Source organism: Geotrypetes seraphini, chromosome 1 (assembly GCF_902459505.1).
Source record: "Geotrypetes seraphini chromosome 1, aGeoSer1.1, whole genome shotgun sequence".
NCBI lineage: Eukaryota > Metazoa > Chordata > Amphibia > Gymnophiona > Dermophiidae > Geotrypetes > Geotrypetes seraphini.
In genome coordinates this window covers 152,582,518-152,603,864 of record NC_047084.1, presented here as the reverse complement: position 1 = coordinate 152,603,864, position 21,347 = coordinate 152,582,518, and the positions used below count along the sequence as shown (strand labels likewise).

General features: G+C 40.7%; 1 protein-coding gene across 6 annotated transcripts in view; it reads left to right on the top strand.

Moving 5' to 3' along the window:
* The window catches only part of OTUD4 (OTU deubiquitinase 4), a 214,915-nt gene that overhangs the window by 73,148 nt on the left and 120,420 nt on the right, over window positions 1–21,347 (top strand). For all 6 annotated transcript variants that reach the window (XM_033940020.1, XM_033940021.1, XM_033940019.1 and 3 more), the window contains exons 6-7: window positions 408–489; window positions 10,913–11,069. In XM_033940020.1, coding sequence (XP_033795911.1) covers window positions 408–489; window positions 10,913–11,069 — 239 coding nt within the window. The remainder of the gene's footprint in view (window positions 1–407; window positions 490–10,912; window positions 11,070–21,347) is intronic.

The window sequence follows — 21,347 nt, the reverse complement described above, 5'->3', positions numbered from 1 at the left end:
ATTTCACTTCCTAGTATATCTACACTGAAAATGCTGCAATTTAAACCACCCTAAGTCCACTAAGTCTGTATTTGTAAGTCTAAATGTTATATCTATACTGTAATTGCTGTAATCTATACTCTTGTCTATGCTGTAAAGTCTATGTCTCACTAAAATGTGTCCTACCCATAATATGAATGTACTCCTGTAACCCGTTCTGGGCTCCTTTGGGAGGACGGGCTAAATAAATGACTAAATAATATCCTAGCTGTAGTTTTCTCAGGGTTGCAGTACTTAATGTGCAAAATCATGTTAATTTTCCTGTTACTTGTGGTACATTTAAGATTTCCATGATAACTTTAAAATGTTGCCTATAGCCAGTTTTAATAACCTGGATATCACCTCTACTGTTTTCTTTTTTTGTGCAGGTAGTGCTGTGTTTTTCAAATGGAAATCATTACGATATTGTCTACCCAATGGTGTATGAAGAGAATGCCGCTTTTTGCCAATGTGAGTGCCTGTTAGTTGATGAGAACAATGCTATTCATTTGGACTGTATATGCAGAGGGCAGTTTTCAGAACAACCTAGCCAGCTAACTAAGGAATGAGCTGGCTTCTTTACTGGGTATGAAAATTGTCCTATGCAGAATAGCTTAATTAGCCTCTAGTATCTGCTGCTGTTTGGGGATCGACACCTTAGTTCCTTGGATCTCATTGGATCAGTCCAGATTAGAGAAAGCATTGGTTTTGCTTAGTTCTCATGCATGTTTATCTGTTGTTACTTAGATCTGGAGGGAAACCTTCATTATAGAGGGTTTGGGAATGGAGGGCGGGATGGTTTGGGGTCATTTTCAAAGCTAAAACACGATCAGTCAGGCTCTAAGCACCTTATTTTGTCCTGCAACACTGGGGAGACTGGAAGTGATGTCAGCTTGTGGTAATGGTGGTTGACCCGTGATCAGTGGCAGTGAGGTTTTTCCAGTGGTGATAAGTATCTGATAGTGCCTCTGTGAGGTAGATGTCGATATTAGAAAAGGTACAGAGAAGGGTGATGAAAATGACAGAAGGGATGTATTGTAAATCCAATTGAATTTTGGGCTCATTACGAATTATACCCCAAAATTGAGGAAGTACTGGACTTCCCTACAAGATGAGGAAAGTTTAGCAAGGAAGTGTTAGATCAATTAGCACCATTCCAAACTTACAAAAAGAAAGAAAGGGTGTTAAATGCTATATAGCCCTACAAGGACAACTAGAAATTGTAATTTATTTGCATGCCCAAGGATCACTGATTGTAAATACAAGCCCTTTTTGGATAGATCTTTCATGTTTCAAGCTAGTAAACAGCAGTCGTGGTTAGGTAATTACATCAATGGAGCCAGGTGTCTTTCGGAAAGAAATTAAAACTGACAGATTTATCTCCTAAACAGAAGTCATACTAAATTTAATAATTTTATACTGTCTATTTCTTGAGTAATATGTTGTACTTTCACTATTTGCATTTTGTAATTCGCTGATTGTCCAGCTCTCTTCAGTGTGAACCGCCTAGAAGTCGTCTGATTATGGCGGTATAGAAGAATAAAGTTATGTTATGTTATAATTTCTTTCCATTCCTAGAATCTGAGCTGTATTGTGCTTTCTGTTCAGGAGCTATGTTATGTCAAATATTTGCCTGTGTATTCAACGACAAACTTTTTCAACTTTGTGGTCCCCCAGTGATGCACCAAAGCATGCACCAATCATCTGAGTGATATATTTGAATTCAGTACAAAATGTTGTACTAGAAATATGACTTTCAGCTTGGTCAAGCAACTCTCCTTTCTACAATCTGAACCAAAAGTTGATGTTTTTTCACCATCTTCCATGGAACGAGAAAAGTGGCCCCAATAACAAGGCCCCTAACTTTGGAAGAAGTTGAGATTCTGCTCTAAGATTTTGCACATATTCATTGCATGTATTTCCAGTAAAGAATTAATCAACTTCTGAGATGGTCAAGTGGGGAGGCCTAGACCACTTGGCATGTAATAGCCCTAATGAAATTTTATTTGTACAGACATTCAAGTTGAAGTCTTCCCTCATGAAGTTCAGAAGCATGTTGTAGCTATTGTGTAGTTCAGTGCAAAGTCTAATATTCTTTGGTATTGTGTAGTGTACTTGGATGCTAAGTTGTTGTAATACATAAACTCTTGATCTCTCAGTTATCATCTTCAGGGGACATCAGATGTCTTGAAAGTTCATGCATAATGACATTTTTTCTTGACCCAAGAGAAGTAATTGCTTCCTAGAAATGTGCTCACTTTCTCCTGAACTGATGTAGCAAGAAGGATCCTAAGCTCTCGAATAATGTGAAAAATATAACATAATATAACACTATTGATTTTTCTCTTGCATTTACAGTGCAGCAGAATCCTCTGTAGTCTGCTGCCTTTGTCTGCATCGGCTGACCATATCTTGCTAAGCAGTAGAGATGCATCCTTTTTCTCTCTTTGACCTTTTTAAAAAAAAAAAATTAAATTTTTATTAAAGATTTTGTAAAATATACAGTACACACTTAGAATCAAACAACAGTCCAGTCTCATTAGATGCAAAAGAAACAACACATACAAACTCACAAGAAAAAAAGCACAATTACCGTACAATTTTCTCCCCATGATCCTCCCCCAAACTCCCCCAAGCACAAGATCCCCGCCACATTATTCCCCAGTATAACCCCCCCCAGCCAATCCCCTATCATCTCTGACCATCAAGGCGTCAAAAACAGAGATACCCTTACAAAGTGGTCAACAGATCCCCTATTTTATTCCAGGTCAGAGTGTGGATCATAAATTTATGGCGACGTTTAGCCACCGCTATCTCCATCCTCCCAATAGACAAGAATCGAGTGGTCCAGTCAATGTGTGTGGGAGCGACCCTATTTTTCCAATGATTAGCTATTAAACATTTGGCTGCTGCTAAGCCCCAACGAAGTAGCTTAGTCTGCCAGAGATGTTCCCGATTATTATGGAGGCCTAGCAAGCAGGTCTGAGGAGTTGAAGCAACCTGGTCTCCTAGTAATGTGGACAGAGCACGAACCACATCCTTCCAAAAGGGACCAATGATCACATACTCCCACCAAATATGTAAAAAAGACCCCACATGCAAACCACATCTCCAACATTGATCTGACACTCCGGGGAACATTCTATGCAACCGTTCTGGGATATAGTACCAGCGTGTCAGAACCTTGTAAGCATTCTCCTGAACCAATGCACATGTGGAAGCCTGATAGACTGCCCCACATATAACTCCCCAATTCTTAGTGGTTAAGGGCGACTGCAGATCCCTCTCCCAATGCTTATGAAAGGAGAAAAGAGTGGGGGAATGACCCCTCTTATACTGGTACAGCACTGAAAGTGGCCTAGGAACCTTCTGTATAATCAGCCATAGATTCTTGAAGTGTTCCCGCTCTAGAAATGAGGGAGAACCCCAACCGTGGGCCTGCATGAAATGCCTTATCTGGAAATAGGCCAAATAGTCCCCATCGGGCAAGTCAAATTTCTTCTGGAGCATGGCAAAGGATAGGATCCCGGAGGTCTCCAACAAATCTCGAAAGACACTCAGTCCCCGTTGTGACCACCGGTGAAATTATCTCTCCCTACCTGAAATTGGGGTTCGAATTCTATAGTAGCCAGCGAGAATACCAAAGCTCCAGTGCCCAAGGTAGCACAAGCTTGATTCCACACCTTAGCCAGATGTACAAAGGGGTTAGAGATACTATGAATCCATTGACGCTGTGATCCAGAGACCCAAAGCCTATGTCTCAACAACACCCGCTCCCCAAATTCCTGTTCCAGCTGTACCCCACTTTTATGTTCTCCTAATGCCCAATCAAGCACCAATTTCAGCTGAGCCGATTGATAATACCATTCTAGGTTCGGAAGCCCCCTACCCCCTACTTCTCTAGCAGCCCACATCAAAGATTGAGATAACCTAGGAGACCTGCGTTGCCAGATAAAACTATGCAGCTCCTGCCCCAGCCCCCTTAGCTCCCTGGAAGGCACTGGCACAGGCAGCATTTGAAAGAGGAACAGCAACCTTGGAAGTACATTCATCTTTACAATAGCTATCCTACCCCACCAGGACAGCCAAAGTCCGTTCCAGCGTTGTAAGTCAGCTCTTATGCGGTGGTAAATGGGCAGATAATTCTTCTCATAGATCAGAGTAAGATCCTTGGGGATGTAAATACCCAGATACTTAATCCCATGAGTAACCCACCGAAAAGGGAAACAACCCTTAAGCCCATCTAGCGGAGTTAGGGTCAAATTCAAGATTTCCGTCTTATCCAAATTTATTTTGACCCCAGAAATTCTCCCATACATTTCAAAAAGATGTGGAATTTTGACTTCAGGTTGTCCCACGTATAATAAAATATCATCTGTAAAAAGCGCTACCCGATGTTCAACCCCATTCCGCAAAAACCCAACCAAGTCAGGGTGGTTCCGAATACTCAAGGACAAAGGCTCTATAGACAGAGCAAATAAGAGAGGCGAAAGCAGATAGCCCTGTCTGGTCTCTCTATAAATAGAAAAAAAATTCGTATGAGTGATTAATATGCAGGCAAGCACGAATCCATGCACTAAAGATATGGCCCAAACTCATACGACCCATCACGTCCCAAAGAAATCCCCATAAAACCCGGTCAAAAGCTTTTTCAGCATCTACCGATATCAGGACCGATTTATCCGGACAGGTGCCAGCCCCCCACAGCAGATTAAGGGTTCGTCTAATGTTATCACTCACTTGTCTACGCTGTATGAACCCAGCCTGATCCTGGTGAATCAAGGATGGCAATACCTTTCCCAGGCGCAAGGCAAGTACCTTGGCCAGTATTTTAGCATCCAAGTTCAACAATTAAATGGGACGATAGGACCCACAAGACAAGGGATCCCATCCTGGTTTCAAAATTATAGTCGCGCCAGCTTCTCCCATCGTTTTCGGTAGGCTGCCCCATTGTGGAATCCCATTCGCCACCCGGACCAGGAGGGGCCCCAAGTGTGCTGAAAATTGTTTATAAAAACAACTGGTGTACCCATCTAATCCCAGGGATTTGCCGTTCTTCAACGCCCTGATCACGCCCAGAACTTCAGCCAATTTAACGGGTTCCTGTAAATACTCCTGATCCGAAACTGAGAGTCGCGGTAGCGGAATCGAGTCAAGGAATTTAGTCTGAGCCCCCTTATCCACAGGTCCAGGAGGACCATATAATTGAGAATAAAAGTTCAAAAACTCCTGGCTGATCGCTGAGTCCGTAACCCGTGGCTCCCCACTTGGGACTCCCCTTATACGAACTATTGTGGCCCGATTCTGTTTAATCCGTATATATCTAGCAAGTTGAGCACTAGCCTTATTACTATGTTTATAGATATTAATTCGGAAACGTTCACGCATCCTGTCCGTATCTTCCACTTGAAGTTGGTAGAGTTCATCTCTCACCCTCTTCAATTGGGTCAGGGCCTGTGCATCTCGAGTATCCTGATGAATCTTTTCCAGCTGAAACAACCGTTCACGTAACTGGAAGAACTTCTGGGTTCTTTGACGTTTATATCTAGCCCCCCATTTAATAAGTTCCCCACGAACCACCGCTTTTAGGGCATCCCACAAGACAGCATCGGAAACCTCCCCAGTATCGTTCAGAGCTAAATAATCATTCATAGTTCGTTCCACAGCAGCAACCACTGGTGGAGAGCTCAAAAGAGACTCATTAAGCCTCCAGTAGTTGCGACCTCCCTGGTCTATTTCTGCCTGGGTGAGCCCTCCCATCTGGTTCCTATGAATCCACAACCTAGTATATATATTTTGGGCATGAGAATAAAAGGTGAACGATTTTTGGGAGCCATGAAGCAAGTGCCAACAGTCCATTAAGCCCAGTGAAAGCATCAGTTTGCCAAATGCCTTAGCAGGACTCTGTAGTGATCTACGCCCCCCACCTGAGTGATCTAAAACGGGATCTGGAGGGACATTAAAATCCCCGCCAAGATAGACTGCTCCATGCACAAAATGACCCAGTTCTGATTGAAGACCCCTAAAGAAAGCAGCCTGGGCAGAACACGGTCCATAGATGTTGATAATGGTCAACGGGCGATCCTGCAGTACTCCCTTCAAGGCCAAGCAGTGACCTGCTTTATCCCTATATACTTGTTCCACCTGGAGCCCTAAGCCCTTTCGTACCAGAATGGCCAGCCCTCCCGCCCTTTTAGTGGCACCCTCATCTTGGTGTGTCCAAATCAAATCAAATTGGGGTCTTTGAAGAAGACCAATATCTCGGGGTCTCAAATGGGTCTCTTGTAGCAAACAAATATCCCATTTCATACGTTTTAAGTCTCTAAATACCATGCTCCTCTTACCGGGACTATTTAACCCATTAACATTCCAGGACCCTATAAGAATCTCATGATCCTTGGCCTCACCACTCTGTTTAACCAACTCCCTCCTTCTAGCAAATCCCCCCCACCCCCTTCCAAGTAGCCGATCCTCCTAATTTTGAATCAGCCAGGTCGAGAAAAAGAAGTCATATCGAAGAGGCTCACTTGGTTTGCATGATAGTAGAGAAAGAGAAGGCAACCTAATCATCCCCCCAAACATTCAATCAACACACTCAGCACACCATACATTCCTCCACATTAATATAAAGTGGCCACTGATAATGTGGCTATTAGCTAAGAAAAGAAAATGTGAAAAATCCAGCAAGACAAGGTACTAAAAACTAAGTAATACAAAACTTCCACTGAAGGGATCTCTAGTACCTAAGAAAAGAGTGCGTGAAAAGCACCACAAAACTAAGCACTATAAACAATTGAAAACCACAACAGTAAATATAACAATGCAAGCATTCTGAATTAGCAAATTTGAACTGTGAATAGTAGTCAGAAATAGCAAGAAAAATCAGACCAAATGAAGATATGTCAGTTCAAGTGCCTGAGCTTGAGCAAATCTCCCAAATCCCTGGCACTGGACTCTTCGATAGCGCCTGGAGAGCTCCGCTCACACCGTTCCACTGGCAATCGGCAGCCCAAGTCCTTCAGGGCAATCCAGGCATCCGCCAAAGTATCCACTCTGCGATGTTTCCCATTCACCGTAATTAACAATCCAAACGGAAAGAGCCAGCGATAATGGTATCCCTCAGCACGCATTATTTGAGTAACTTCCTTAAATGCATGGCGTTTTTGTAGGGTCGTATTAGCCGAATCCTGATACACTCCAACCGCTACTCCCTGCCAGATAAAATTGGGATGACGCGGGGTTGCTTGAAGAATCCGTTCTTTCAACAGAAAGTCTCCAAAGCAAGCGATGATGTCTCTGCTTCCTGTTCCCCGGGCTGGACCCAAGCTCCTATGGGCTCGCTGCAGGACAATAGGACTCCGGTCCTACCGATCCTCCTCCGAGAGCAGGTGGGTGCAAAAGTCCTGTACCACTGCACGCGCATCTTTATACCGATCGGTTTCAGGAATACCTTTAAAACGCAAATTATTGCGTCTCGATCGGTTCTCCAAATCCTCAACTTGATGCCGCAAATCTTCCAACTGTGACACCGCTGCACCCATCTCCGTGGATCGCTCCTGTAAAGTGGACTCCACTTGGTTCAATCGGCCTTCAGCTGCCGAAACTCTGGTGCCCAGGTTGCTCACCTCTGATCTTATCTCAGCCAGGGCCGCTTTAACATCCGATCGAAGCCCCACCATTTCTTCTTTAATTTCCCGGAACCATCTCTCAAGGTGCCACTCTAGCCGCTGCTCCCCCGATCCAGAGCCGGCCAGCAAAGATCCCGCCTGCACAGGCCCGGGCTGTTGCGCCATCTTGTCAGGAGCCGTCGGGGAGTCAGTAGCCTGCGATCGAGTTTTCACACTCACAACTCCCGAGTACTGAAATTTTGCCAACTTTTTCCTGCTCGCCATACATTCAATGACGATATGTGCTAAAAACAAGCTCACACTTCACAGTAGAGAAGTTTTATAAAACCGATGAACTCGAGCCCCTCTGGAGCTCCAAAATTAAGCGGCCATACTACTCGATGACGTCACTTCCTCTTCTTGTCTCTTTGACTTTGAGTATCCATGTACTTGATGTAAATTTATTGAGAGTTGCAAATTACGAAAACATGCTTTGCATAAGGTTTGGAGCATGGTTGGACAAAATGTTGGTTCTTAAGAGATGTCTGCAGCATGACATGAAGTGATGGAGAATGCCCTTCTAGAACGAGTATATATTTTCCCAGCTTCCTAGAGTTGTTGCCCTGTTTCTCTTTTACTGGAGATCTGCATTTTCTTGATGGATAACCAATTGATGATCTTGTGCAAGAATTTTGTATTGATTTTTACCATTCTGTGCAGCTCATGGCAACCGCGATTATCAATTGCCATTTCAAACATAAAATTATCTCTGTAGACTAGTCTGGCACTCAGAGCCAGAGTTTAAAGGTCAAGAAGCATTCCAGGCTGCTCTACGCCTACTGGCTCTGGCAGAGATAGTGCCAAGCGGTTCAACATATCTATCATGCAGGATCAGCTGTGATGGTTCAAACCAATACGAGATTGAAATGTTAACTTCCAGTGTGCTGGTCTGCGCTGATACGTTCCTGCAGCATCAGCCTTGTTTTTTCTGCTTCCTGGCTCTTAAATAGCTAGCAGACACGCACTGTATTAGGAAGGAATCCCAGATGCAGTTCAGGCACAATACAGCAATTGTTTCCTTTTTACTTTGCATGGGTTTCTTTGAACTGTGTCGAAGAAGCAGAACTGCTCAGTGGTCAATACAGTAAAATAAAATGTCCTTTCAGCGAGCATCTACTAGAGGTAGATGTAACATATGAAGTTAATGGTCTGCTTATAGTCTTGTGTATTATGAGCTGTTAAGCCGGGGACCTGTGGAAACCAAGGATTGCATGGCACTGTCAATTCTGGCATCTACATGGAAGACATAAAACTGGCTATAAGATAATCAACACATGCACAAAAAGTGTTGAATATATTGTTTTTTTAAAAAAAAATAATTCTATAACAGCAAAACTTCCCAAAGCGACCATTGAGGTCCCAAGGAGAAAAACGACTAACCATACCTCCTGACCGCTCCCTCAAAACTGAAACAACCCACAAATGCTCCTACTCGCATTTCATACCCAGACTATTGCACATCATCCCCCACCATCTGTTAGAATACTAGATGGACTTTGGAGCTTCAGGAAGGCCGTGAAAACCTTCCTCTATACAAACCCAGCGCCTTAAGGACATGCACCCAGAAATGCCATTCAGAGTCAATGCACCTAAGACACCTAATATCACCAGATGCTACTTAGCGTATATGTTTTATTGTCATGTCTATATTGTAAATTATGTCATCTCTGTCCTGTCTCGATTATATTCTGGATGTACTTTGTAACCTGTTCTGGGCTCCTTTGGGAGGACTAGCTAAATAAATAAATAAAAGAGGAGCAAAGGTCTAAGGATATACAACTCTGCTCCAAATGCCTTGAGTTGATGAGCTAAAGGCTGAGCACTGGGCTTTTTTAATTGACAAGTGACAAGATGGCTCTTTAATTGATGAACTCTAAAGAACATTTCCATCAGTATAGACTCTTCAGTCAATCATGAAAGGACAACGGGGATTTATGTCTGTTGGTGAAACATGAAGGCCTAATTCTCTGGACTTTTGATGGTTAGGATTTCTTTTTCTTTTTTTCCCCTTTTGTGGGTTGGGAGAGAAGGGTTAGGTTAGCATATGAGTAGAGCCCTGTACTCTTGCATCAGCCCTAAATGTACTGGCTCATTTATTTCTCTTTATGATGCTATAGCACTTAAGAGTCTGTGGTCAAAAAATGCTTTTTTAACTTGCGTTTATTGAGCAAGGTTAGACATCTCTTTCATCATCGACATTTTTCCATATTAGTTCAGTCAATTATATTATCTTGTCTCGATTATTGTAATGTTATCTACCTCAGTATCACAAAAACCTGTCTTCACAGATTGCAAATGATTCAAAACACTGCTGCGAAATTGATCTTTGGGAAACGTAAATTTGATCACGTGACTCTATTGCTCCAGAGTCTCCATTGGCTCCCGTTTTATTTTGGAGTTCAATTTAAATGTGCTTGTGTTGTTTTAAAAATCCTATATGGTATCTTTACTCCTCTCCTTCCTTTATCTTGGAATGCTTACAGACTTTCTTTTGCAAGAGGTAACCAACAATTTAAATTATCTCTTCCTTCCAAAAAAGGGATAAAAGGAGTCAAGATTTTCATTCAATCTTTGACTTTTAAGCTTTCTCAACTTTGGAATGATCTCCCACTCCTTTTAAGGAGCTCTGGTTCACTTCAACTTTTTCGTAAATCTTTAAAAACCATTTTATTTGCTAAACACTTTGAAAATTAATCTTCCGAAACTTAAGAACAGTTCTCCCTTGCATCCACTTATCTCCAATGTGACCTAAAATCATTTAGGGCTCCTTTTACAAAGGTGCGCTAGTGGTTTTAGCGCGTGCTAGCCGCTACCGCCTCCTTTTAAGCAGGCGGTAGTTTTTTGGCTAACACGCACTAATTTGTGTGAGCTAAAAACACTAGCGCACTTTCGTAAAAGGAGCCCTTAATCTCTTTCCTCATGGTCTTTATTTGTTAAGTAACTATTGTAAACTGAGTCAAGCTTTCTTGGATTGATGTCTCGGTATATAAAACCAAGCCTTAGATTAGATTTTGTATGTTAAGCCGTTGCAAGTACTGAGAGTAATTTTACAATTTTTTAAATGTAAATTCCCATTTAGTTTGTACAGTCTGAGAGTTAAGCAAAATCTCTTTTCTGTTCTTTAAATTGTATTGGACTGTGAAGGAAAAGGGCACAGAACTACATTCTTTGTGATCATAGGCCTGACCATTTGGTGGTTGTTTTGTTTGTTTTTTTTTGTCTTTTAGCCATTCTTTATGAACTGTTATATGAAAAGGTATTTCGTGTAGATGTCAGAAAGCTTCGGTTAGAACAAAACGCCTGTGGTGTGGCAACGGAAGACAATGATGGGAGTGTTGGATTCAGTGATGAGTCAGATTCAGACACTGAGGGAGACCTATGCAGGTAAGGCAGATAAAAAGTTTTGATTCACAGCCTCTAAAGGTAAATTTACTGGTTGGGAATGAATGAGATGATGGCTCCATAGACTGCATGAGATGACATTAAACACTCAGAAATGACTGTGTGCATTTAGGGGCCTGAAATGAATTTGGGTTTGCATATGATGATCTTCTGCACTTATTCCCAGTCATATGTAGATCATTGCAATTAAATGTTTTCTAAGTTGTCTTGCTAGGGCATTGAAGCCATATTCAATCTGGCCACATTTCTACAAATCTTGTGGGTAGTTATTATCCACAAGCTTTGCCAGAATAATTAAGGCAGGGTAGTTTGGCTTTGATTATTGGCCCACAAGAAAATATCTGCCCAAATTTTGCCTGCTTTTTGTATGGTTGCCATGTCAAGGCTCAAGTATGTGCTTAGTTTCAATGGTTGAAAATGGCAAGTGTAAATTCCGAACCAAAGAATGCCACCAAACCCTGCAGGCAAAAGTTACATGGATTGTTTGACATATGCATGCACTTGATTTGTTTATAAAGTGGGCATTAATCAAAAATTCCATTTCCCAGGGGTAAAACAACTCTCTGCATATTTTCGTTTGATTTTAAAAGGAGCTCATTATTTTCTAAACTGGTTCTTAGTGCTGTGGGTGAGGACTTTCTCTGTTAAACTTGGGTACTTTGGGAACTGTGAAGAGTTGAGGCTTTCTGTAGGGTAATGTGATGGTAGATAAAGACCATCCAGTCTATTCACTAATTCTGTTTAAGAATAATTCACTAATTCTGTTTAAGAATAATTCCCAGCTGCTAGCTACAGATTTTTCTACTGTGTACTCAGGACAGATTTTTGTTTTAGTCCTTGGTACTCTTATCATCTTGGTTAGAGGAACATACAAGATGTCCATCTAATTTTCTCTTGCTCCCATCTTTCCCATGCCTGACCACAAGACTAATAATCTAAATAAAATACTAGCATGGCCATTGCACAAACATCCATTGTTGAGGTCCTGGCGATAGAGTGCTTGGAATAAGCCTGGGTTTTCTTATTGCATTCCCTGAATTCATTAGTTTAACCAAGAGGACCCAGTCAGAGAAATTTAAAGTCTTCGAGGAAGGCCCTGAATAAGGAGTAAGAGATCTTTCAAGTGTGTTCTAGGTAGATGCCAACTGAGATTTGGTTTCAGTTACGGTGCTGAAACTTTTTTCTGTCTGGTTTTAGTTTAGGCCAAAAGGCTATGGCCATGGTTTTGGACAAAACTCTTGGTGTTTTCAGTAGAAGCCAAAAATCTGTGCTTTGTCTTGTTTGCCTCCCTCCTTCCCCCTCCCCTCTGAACAGGAGTTGCCTTTTCCCCCTGCCCACCTTCAGCCCTACATTCCAGGCTGTCTAGGGGTATAATCAGATCGGAGTGATTCCCAGGTGCGCCTGCTAATTCTGCTCTCAAAATGGCTGACATTACTTATAGCTGCAATTTTGCTAGACTGCTGCATGAGGTCACAGTAGCCATTTTGAGGCTAGAGTTGACATTAGGCAAGAGCGACTGGGATCACTCCTGGCCTGACTACACTAAACCACAAGGAATTGTAAGGTTGCCTGGGGGGGGGGGGGAGGGAAAGCCTCTCTTTGCGTTCTTTGTGCTTTCTTATTTACTTATTCCACCTTTTCCCTGAAAATAGTTCTTCTCAAGGACAAACAGAATTTGTAAGCCTGGGGCTGTTATCCAATGGAGTTTTTTGCAGAAAGAAGCTTTGAGCATAAATCTAGGTTCAAGAAGCTTTTGACAACTCATCATGAATATGCATCATTTTCATATTGTGTCATCACATGGGACCCCCTCAGTCTTATTTCCACAGAGTCAGAAAAATGCCCTTCCTGCTGCATTTTTTCCCCTCCATACTTTTACTATAGTTACAAAATTAAAAACTTGTCTCACAGTGTATTTTGGTATGCTTTCTGCTCAATAAAAATTATTTTCAAGTTAAAAAACACAAAACCAAAACTTGCCTCACTTGGCTGTATTTCACCCTGAATGGGCTGCTTCAGGGGTAAAACAATACTGCAGAAAGCAAGTAAAACAACATGAATGAATACACATTATAATAAAATAATATGAAAAATATAAAAATTTAATACATATAAACTATTAAAAGTACTTGTAAATCTTAATACTATTTCTGGCTCATGAAATCTCTTAATACTATCTCTGGCTCATGAAATCTCTGGCTGGATTCTCTGGCTCATGAAATCCAGGTCTTCCAATGAATAAGTCTGTATTGTTAAAACTGCGTAATCTGCGGTACCAGTATAATCAGTTATATAATGCTAATGCCAGATCGTCTTTAGTTTTACAAGCTGCTACATATTATGAGGGTGCCAACAGATCTTGATCACCTTTTAGTTCGGTATCTTCAAAGTAAAAGAGAGGCAGTGTGTTGCAGCACTATTCAAGGAGATGTTCGATCTGGTTACCCAGAATCAGGATATCCTACAGATATTTCAGAATTATTTCAAGGATCTCTACAGCTCAAATATGTCTACCTCATCTCTTCAGCTGGAGTCTATTACAAGCTATAACTCATCATTTCTTACATTATAGTGGCCTCATTGGAGGGGGCAATCACAGAATTTAATTTAATGTGGTGTCTTATATACCGCAAAATCTCCCAAAGGATTTGAAGCGGTTTACAAAACAATTGCATTGACTTAAGTAATGGCCCAAACTCTTAATCAGGTATTTTGAATTCCCTCTCTGTCCCAAAGGGCTCACAATCTAACTATAGTACCTATAAAAGAAATAATTTCTTATATTTACCTATATAAAGAGAAGGAAGAGGGAAAAGATCCAGGGCTTGGCACCCCACAAATCACCAGGCCCAGATGGATGCTTTTCTGGTTGAATTCTATAGACATTTTAGCAAGAAACTACTTCCACATTTGGTTACCTTCTTTAATACTCCTGATGAGGCTCATATGGTTGTGATAGAGAAACCGGGTCAAGATCCCAGTAGGATTCAGAATTATAGACCAATCTCTTTGATTGAAGTTGACTGCAAGTTATATTTTGTGGAAGGGGAAACTTGTCTGCATAGCACTAAAAACTCTGAAGCTCCAAAAATTTATGGACGGGGTTAGTTTCCCAAATGTGAATCAGTATCATATGGCTTTCATTTTGCAGCAGGGTGGGTAATGACTTTGGAACTGGGGAGATAAGCCTAAGTCACTTTGACTTTGTGTGGAAGAACAGGTGCTTACCCCTCTTTTACTTGGTCATAAGTTGGGTATTATACATCCTGCTCTATAAATGGAATTCAGTACGATTACTGCAGTGTTCTCTGCTTTTAGATAAGTCCCTCTCTTTTGATCCTGAAGATTGAGTCTCCTCCTATGTTAATTTAGTATAGTTCCCATCTCATGATTAATAAGAAGTGTTTTAATTTGAAACTGTGGCAGAGAAGTGGTCACGCTCTCATGTCATGACAGCTAATGGGATAACTCCCTTTGCTGATTTGCAAGAGAGACATGACTTACCCGCCACCCAGTTCTTTCGATGGGCCCAATTGGGACATGCATTACAGCACAGTGAATTGAATTTGAAAAAGCTTGGAGAAACCTGGTCTCTGTGATCTGCTTTATATAATGTTTCCATTCAGCCACATGCTGGGTCAGTTTTCTACAAGAGCTTGCATATTCATAAAGGGAAACTCCTGGTCAGGTTTAAGGGAAAGGAAGTTGGGTTGTATAGAAGAAGATTATTAACTGGGACAGGTTGTGGAAGTCTGTTTTCCGTACATCTAAAGTGTTGTCCCTTCTGCAAACAGGGTACTTTTTGATTCACAAGAGTTATTGGACCCCAGTCAAACAAGCTAAATATCAGGTGGGTGCAAGGAACATACTGGTCTTGTAAGTTACAAGTGGTCATCCTATCCCACCTGCAGTGTGATTGCAATCTCCTGTGGGAGTACTGGGACTCTATATGCATATTGTTGCTATTTTTAATCTTCAAGGGCCTCTTGTAAAATTGTGATTTGGAAGTCTCTAGGACTGACCTTTCTTGCAATTGAAGATGCTAGACTGATTTCTTAATTCTGGTGGCAATTAAACTTATTGTTAACAGTTGGAAAGATAATTCCATCCTGACAGTGTTTCATTGGTGGAACACTATTTGTCTCTATTGGCTAAGGCAAGCTCCTCAATGCCTGAAAATCTTAGCTCCTGATTTGCCTTACAAAGAAAAAAAAAAGGTGTACCTGATTTGCAAATATATTCTTATTTTCTTAAAAATTTGAGGTCTGAGGAAAATGTGAGTTCCAAAACTGGAGTATTGATCCATGAGATGTGTTTATTTAAATAATGTGAATTTAACTAAGACCCGGGTTGGGATAGAGTTTTTTGGTTGGTACGGTTATCTTTCAGTTTGGTTTGTTACTGGGTCTGAATAAATGAAAGCAACTTTATTGGACCAATTGCTGCTGTTCTTGTTTCTTAAGCCATTCTTTGTATAAATATTAAAGCTATTTCACAATAACATGACTCTTAAAAAAAAGAAGAAGGTATAATTCAAATAAACTGAATGCAGACATGAAACAATGCTTTTAAGCCTCCAATTTTCTGGCTGGTGACCCTTTCTGTGTAGTCCATTGTCAGGGAGAAGATGGAGCACAGGGCTGGGGCTAGGAAGGACTTGTGTCCCCCATCAGGCTTTTGTTGATAAAAGATTTGGGATGACTACCTTATGAGGAGAGGCTAAAGTGGCTAAGGCTCTTCAGTTTTGAGAACAGACGGTTCAGGGGTGATATGATAGAGGTCTATAAAATATGGAGTGGAGTGGAAAGGGTAGATGTGAATTGCTTGTTCACTCTTTTCAAAAATACTAGGACTAAGTAGTACTGTAGATTTAAAACAAACCAGAGAAAATATTTCTTCACGCAACTTGTAATTAAACTCCTAAAATTCGTTGCCAGAGAATGTGGTGAAATCAGTTAGGGTTTAAAAAAGGCTTGGATAATTTCCTAAAAGAGAAGTCCATAGGCCATTATTGAGATGACTTAGGGAAATCCACTTTTTTATTCCTAGGATAAACAACATAAAATCTGTTTTACTCCTTGGATCTAGCTAGGCACTTGGGACCTGGGTTGGCCACTGTTGGAAACAGGATACTGGGCTTGATGGACCTTTGGTGGTCTGTCCCAGTATGGCAATTCTTATATTGTTATGTTCTTAAGTATGAAGGTGTCAACATGTATAAATATTCCTTGTCTTGGAATTATTGGGCCAAGTTTTATGCTTATGGCTCTCATGTATAATATGTATTCTTGGTTTTCATATTGGGGTTTTTTTTGTTCTTTTTATGAAAACATGTCTAATAAAAAGATGTGAACCCCCCCCCCCCCCCAAATCTCATAAACCATCTCAAATAAGCAACAAATAAGTTTACATAAAAAAGGAGTTTGTCATGTAAAAAATTATTAAAATGTGCAGTGACATACTACCCTTGCAATGTATAGCATTCACTTCACTAAAGGTAGTACTGTGGATAATGCAGATATAAATAAATAGCAGTTAATAAGCAGTAAAATTAACTTCGAAAACTAGAAAAAGGAGTGTGAGTGTCTGTAAGCAAGAAAGCTAAGTGAAACACTCTTAAGACTTCCAGACTCCAGGGGGCACTGTTCAAACAGCATCTCTAGTTGGCTCTTTGCAGAACCTTCCTTTTAAAGTAGTGTATGGTCAAATGACTCCTCCTAAATTACTAGTGCAACAGCATATTAATGTAAATAAAGCCATAAAAAAGCAAATATATACCATCAAAAGTTATAAACTATTTAAATACATAAAAACATAAAGCCATGTGTTAGTGAAATCATAGGGGAATAACATGGCTGCCATGATGAAAAAAACCAAACAAAATCCAACTAAAATATGCCTTAAAAACCCTTGTTTTACCAAAATAAGCATATCTCCATGATGGACAGACCATAAGCAGTAAAACTATGTACAAAAGTCCAGGACCTCCGTATCCGCAGGTAATAGGTTCCAAGACCTATTTTAACATACCTTAACACTTCAATTATCTGTGTTTTACTTGGCCTGAGCACAGAGTGTCCCCCCTACATTTTACACCACTGTGCCCACAGACCTCCCACAGCGTATCTCCTCAAATCCTCACCATCAGCGAGCAGAATCTCCTGACTGCAGCTTGCACTGGTCTGAGCTCCCTTCCTCTGTTATCACTTCCTGGATGTGATGTCACCTGGATGTGATGTCAGAAGGAGGTAGCATAGGCTGGTGCGAGCAGCAGGCAGATATTTTTGAAATGATAGAGAACTTTAATAGAAGATTGAACTTACATAGAAACATAGAAAGTGACGGCAGAAAAGGGCCAAGGCCCATCGAGTCTGCCCACTCCATTGACCCACCCCCCTAGTTAATCGCACTCTGATGACCTTTTCCCTCGTAGAGATCCGACATGAGCATCCCAACTGTTCTTAAAAACTGGCACGTTGCTGGCCTCTACCACCTGTACTAGGAGCTTATTCCAGCTGTCCACCACTCTTTCAGTGAAGAAGTACTTCCTGGTGTCGCCATGAAACTTGAGGGTCCTAAATTGTCCAAGGATTCCGCTAAGGTGAAGATTTGGGGAATGCTGGGGGGCTGTGAGCACAATGGGGTAGAGCATGGAGGGAGTGCTCGTTTTTTGGGCCATGGTAATTCACAGACAGTTGAAACCGTGGATTCAGAATCAACAGATTTGAGGGACCTACTATATATCAAATTTTATAATAATTACTAAAACATTAATGTGTTGTTGCCAGAGTGGATAAAAATCAACGATATGAATGGTTTAAAGGGATTCATTTGCCAAAAACGTTAAGCATTGCATGAATACACAACCTCATGCTGCATAATTAAAAACTAATCCTTATTTCATGATGAAAATTTTCGACTATAATGCATCTTAAATAGAAAATTCTCTTTAGACAGGTCTTTCCTTAAAACCCCCCCCCATATATATATATATATATATATAAGGATTAGTTTTTAATTATGTAGCATGAGGCTGTGTAGTTATGCAATGTTTAAAGTTTTTGGTAATTGAATCCCATTAATCTATTCATAATATCATGGGCAGATTTTCTATGTAGAAGATATTATCACTGATGCTTGATTTTGCATTTCTCAAAACTGAATTTGTGTCTTCAGAGATAACATGCTGCTGTTTCACGGCAAAAATGTTATAAAATATACAGAGTTGAGAAAAAGAACTTCGCTCCATTGTTCCTTTGAAAATCGATGTGCACAGAATCAACCCCTTACTTCTTAAGTGTTAAGATTATATGTCTGCACAAGGAGTTAAATGTGAGGAGTAAGCGAAATGAAATCTTTTGAGCAAAATAATCCAGAAGTCTTGGGATCTTTGTATGTATAGCCTGAGGTTTATCATATTATTCTCTCCTTGGAGGAGTAAACCTATCATGGATGGCAGTAGGCTGTAAAAGAAACCCAGTTTAGGAATCTTTTAAGAATTGAGTCTTTCTGCATAAAACCATGATTTAAATTGAGTCTTTCTGACTAGTGATTTAAATCAGATCCACCCTAGTTGTTTCACAAATCATGCTGTTTTACTGCTTTTTAACTGCTATTTATTTATTTCTGCATTATCCACAGTACTGCCTTTTGGTGAAGTGAATGCTATACACCATAAGGGTATGTAGTGAGTTCTACTTCATTTCCCACACAGTTTATATGTTGTATGTCACTTTGCATGTTTTAATATATATTAACATGTCAAACTCCCTTTTATTTATATGAACTTATTTGTTACTTAGTTGTTTGAGATGGTTTGCAAGTATTTTGCACAGCTTGTATGTATTTTCTTTTTTTTTAACTTGAAAATCTTTATTAGAATTTTGTCGATATACAAGCAAAATATGGATATCATAGCATAATCACCCCTACAGTATGGAACAAAACAGAAAAACAGCAGGATCAAGAATCACAAAAAGCAATAACATAATATCATAAATAATTAGATATCCCTCGCAGTGAATCTCAAATCCCCCCACCCCTCCCCAATAAACTGAAACAGCCAAAGTGGACAACTCCCTGTTGTTCCTTCAGGTAGTCATCCCCACAACAGCAATCCCCCCAATCCCCTCAACCCCAGTAAACTCAAACCAAAGTATCAATCTTGTCCATAATAACAGCCCAAGTTCGAATAGATGAAAAATAGTGCCCATGCTGTTTGGCAATGGAAAGTTCCATGGTACACATATAATGAAATTTCAGAGACCATTCCAAAATAGCTGGTGCCTCCGATCTCTTCCAGTGATTAGCAGTTAAACATTTAGCCGCTGCCAGACCCCCAACGGCGAAGTTTAGTTTGCCAAGCATGTTCACACACATTATGTAAGCCCAATAAACATTCTGTAGGCCCCAACGGGAGCACAAATTGTAACAATTGGGATAAACATCCAACAACATGTTTCCAGAAAATCTGCAAAGGAAGACAATCCCACCATACATGAAGAAATGTTCCCAAAGCCCCCCCACACCTCCAGCACATTGCAGAAGACTCCGGAAACATTTTATGCAACCTAGCTGGGGTATAATACCACCTGGTAAACACCTTGTAGGCATTCTCCTGTATAAGAACACAGGAGGAGGCCTTACCCACCTCAAGGCAAAGTTGGGTCCATTCCCTCTCTGAAAAGGAACAGCCCAAGTCCCGTTCCCAAATGGCTTTATATTTAGGATGAAAGGTAACGGAGCCCCGAAAATATTGATAGAGAACTGAAATGGGCTTAGGCAAACTGCGAAGCGTAAGCCATAAATGTTCTAAGGGAGCTATAGATTTAATCGATTCCCCAGTCCAGCCCTGTGATTGAATAAAATACCGGGTTTGGGAGTATGCCAGATAATCCCCCTGAGGTAAAGCATTACTCCTCTGAAAGGCCTCAAAGGATACCAAGAGCCCCTTATGAAGAACATCACCAAATGTCCGAAGCCCTATACACCCCCAGCGCGAAAAGACTGAACTCTCCCTACCCACCGGGAATAAGGGTTCATCACACAACGCCCCCAAAAGGGAAGGTACCATCCCAGCTCCCCATCTCCTCCTCGTCTCACACCATAATCGCAAAAGGTGCTTCAAAATAGGATTACTCCAGGTCCCTAGAACCACCCTCTCTGATAGAGAAGACCAAAGCAGAAATCGTAAAACCCTGGTACCCACCAGTTGTTGCTCTAGTTGGACCACACGCTTTTGTTCTGCAATATCCCAATCCAACAAGAGTCGCAACTGCGCCGCCCGATATTGTATGTATTTTCTTATATTCTCCATATTTATTTTATTATGACTGCGTATCATGTTTCATTTGCTTTTGCAGTATTATTTTGCCCCCAAGCTGCTCATTCAAAGTGAAACATGATTGCGTCAGACACATTTTTAATTTTGCAGCTAATAAATTACTTCTCTTGAACTGACCTAGTGCACTTCCATGATTTTTTTTCCTACTGGATCTATTAGATTGCCTGTCATTGTGTTTTTTGGGACCTTCGCATGTGTAGCCGTGGTAGCTACGCACCTAGACATGTGGATCGGTTTTGTCACTTACCTTGAAATGGATCGTTTGATCTAATGCCTTATTGTTTCCTTAATTGTTGAAATTTGATTTGATTTGGTTTATTGACATTTTAGATTGGGAGGATATTAATGATGTTGTCTAGTTATGTCTATTATATGTGGAAATCGCAGGGAAATAAGATTTTATGTATGTGATATGTAAACTGCATAGTTGTATGCGGCATATAAATTTTTAAATAAATAAATGGATTTTTTTTTTTCAAATTTACAAAATTGGCTGTCAAGATTCCATCTTAGGAAGAGGCTTAAAGATAATGCACATAGCCATTCAAGTTCTGCAGTCTTTAGGTTTTGGCATAAATTGCGCAAACTCATACTTAAGCCCTACCTTTAGATTGGAATTCATGGGTGCTCTACTAGAGATTACTCAGACAAAAGCCCTTTTCTCACCAGAAAGGATAAACATACTGGAGTCTGTGGTTTAGAAGATATTAAGGAGTCAGCAGATATCAGCGTGGGGAGTATATTGAGATTTCTGAGTTGTATGGTCTCAACAGTGCATCTTGCAGAATGAGAGAATCCCAATGGACCTTAAGTCTGAAGTGGTCTCAAGCTTATAGGGACAGTCTGTGTCATCAAAACCTGTTCTGGTGATTGGACCAATTAAATGTCAAAGGAATTCTTTTTTCCAAATTTCTTCA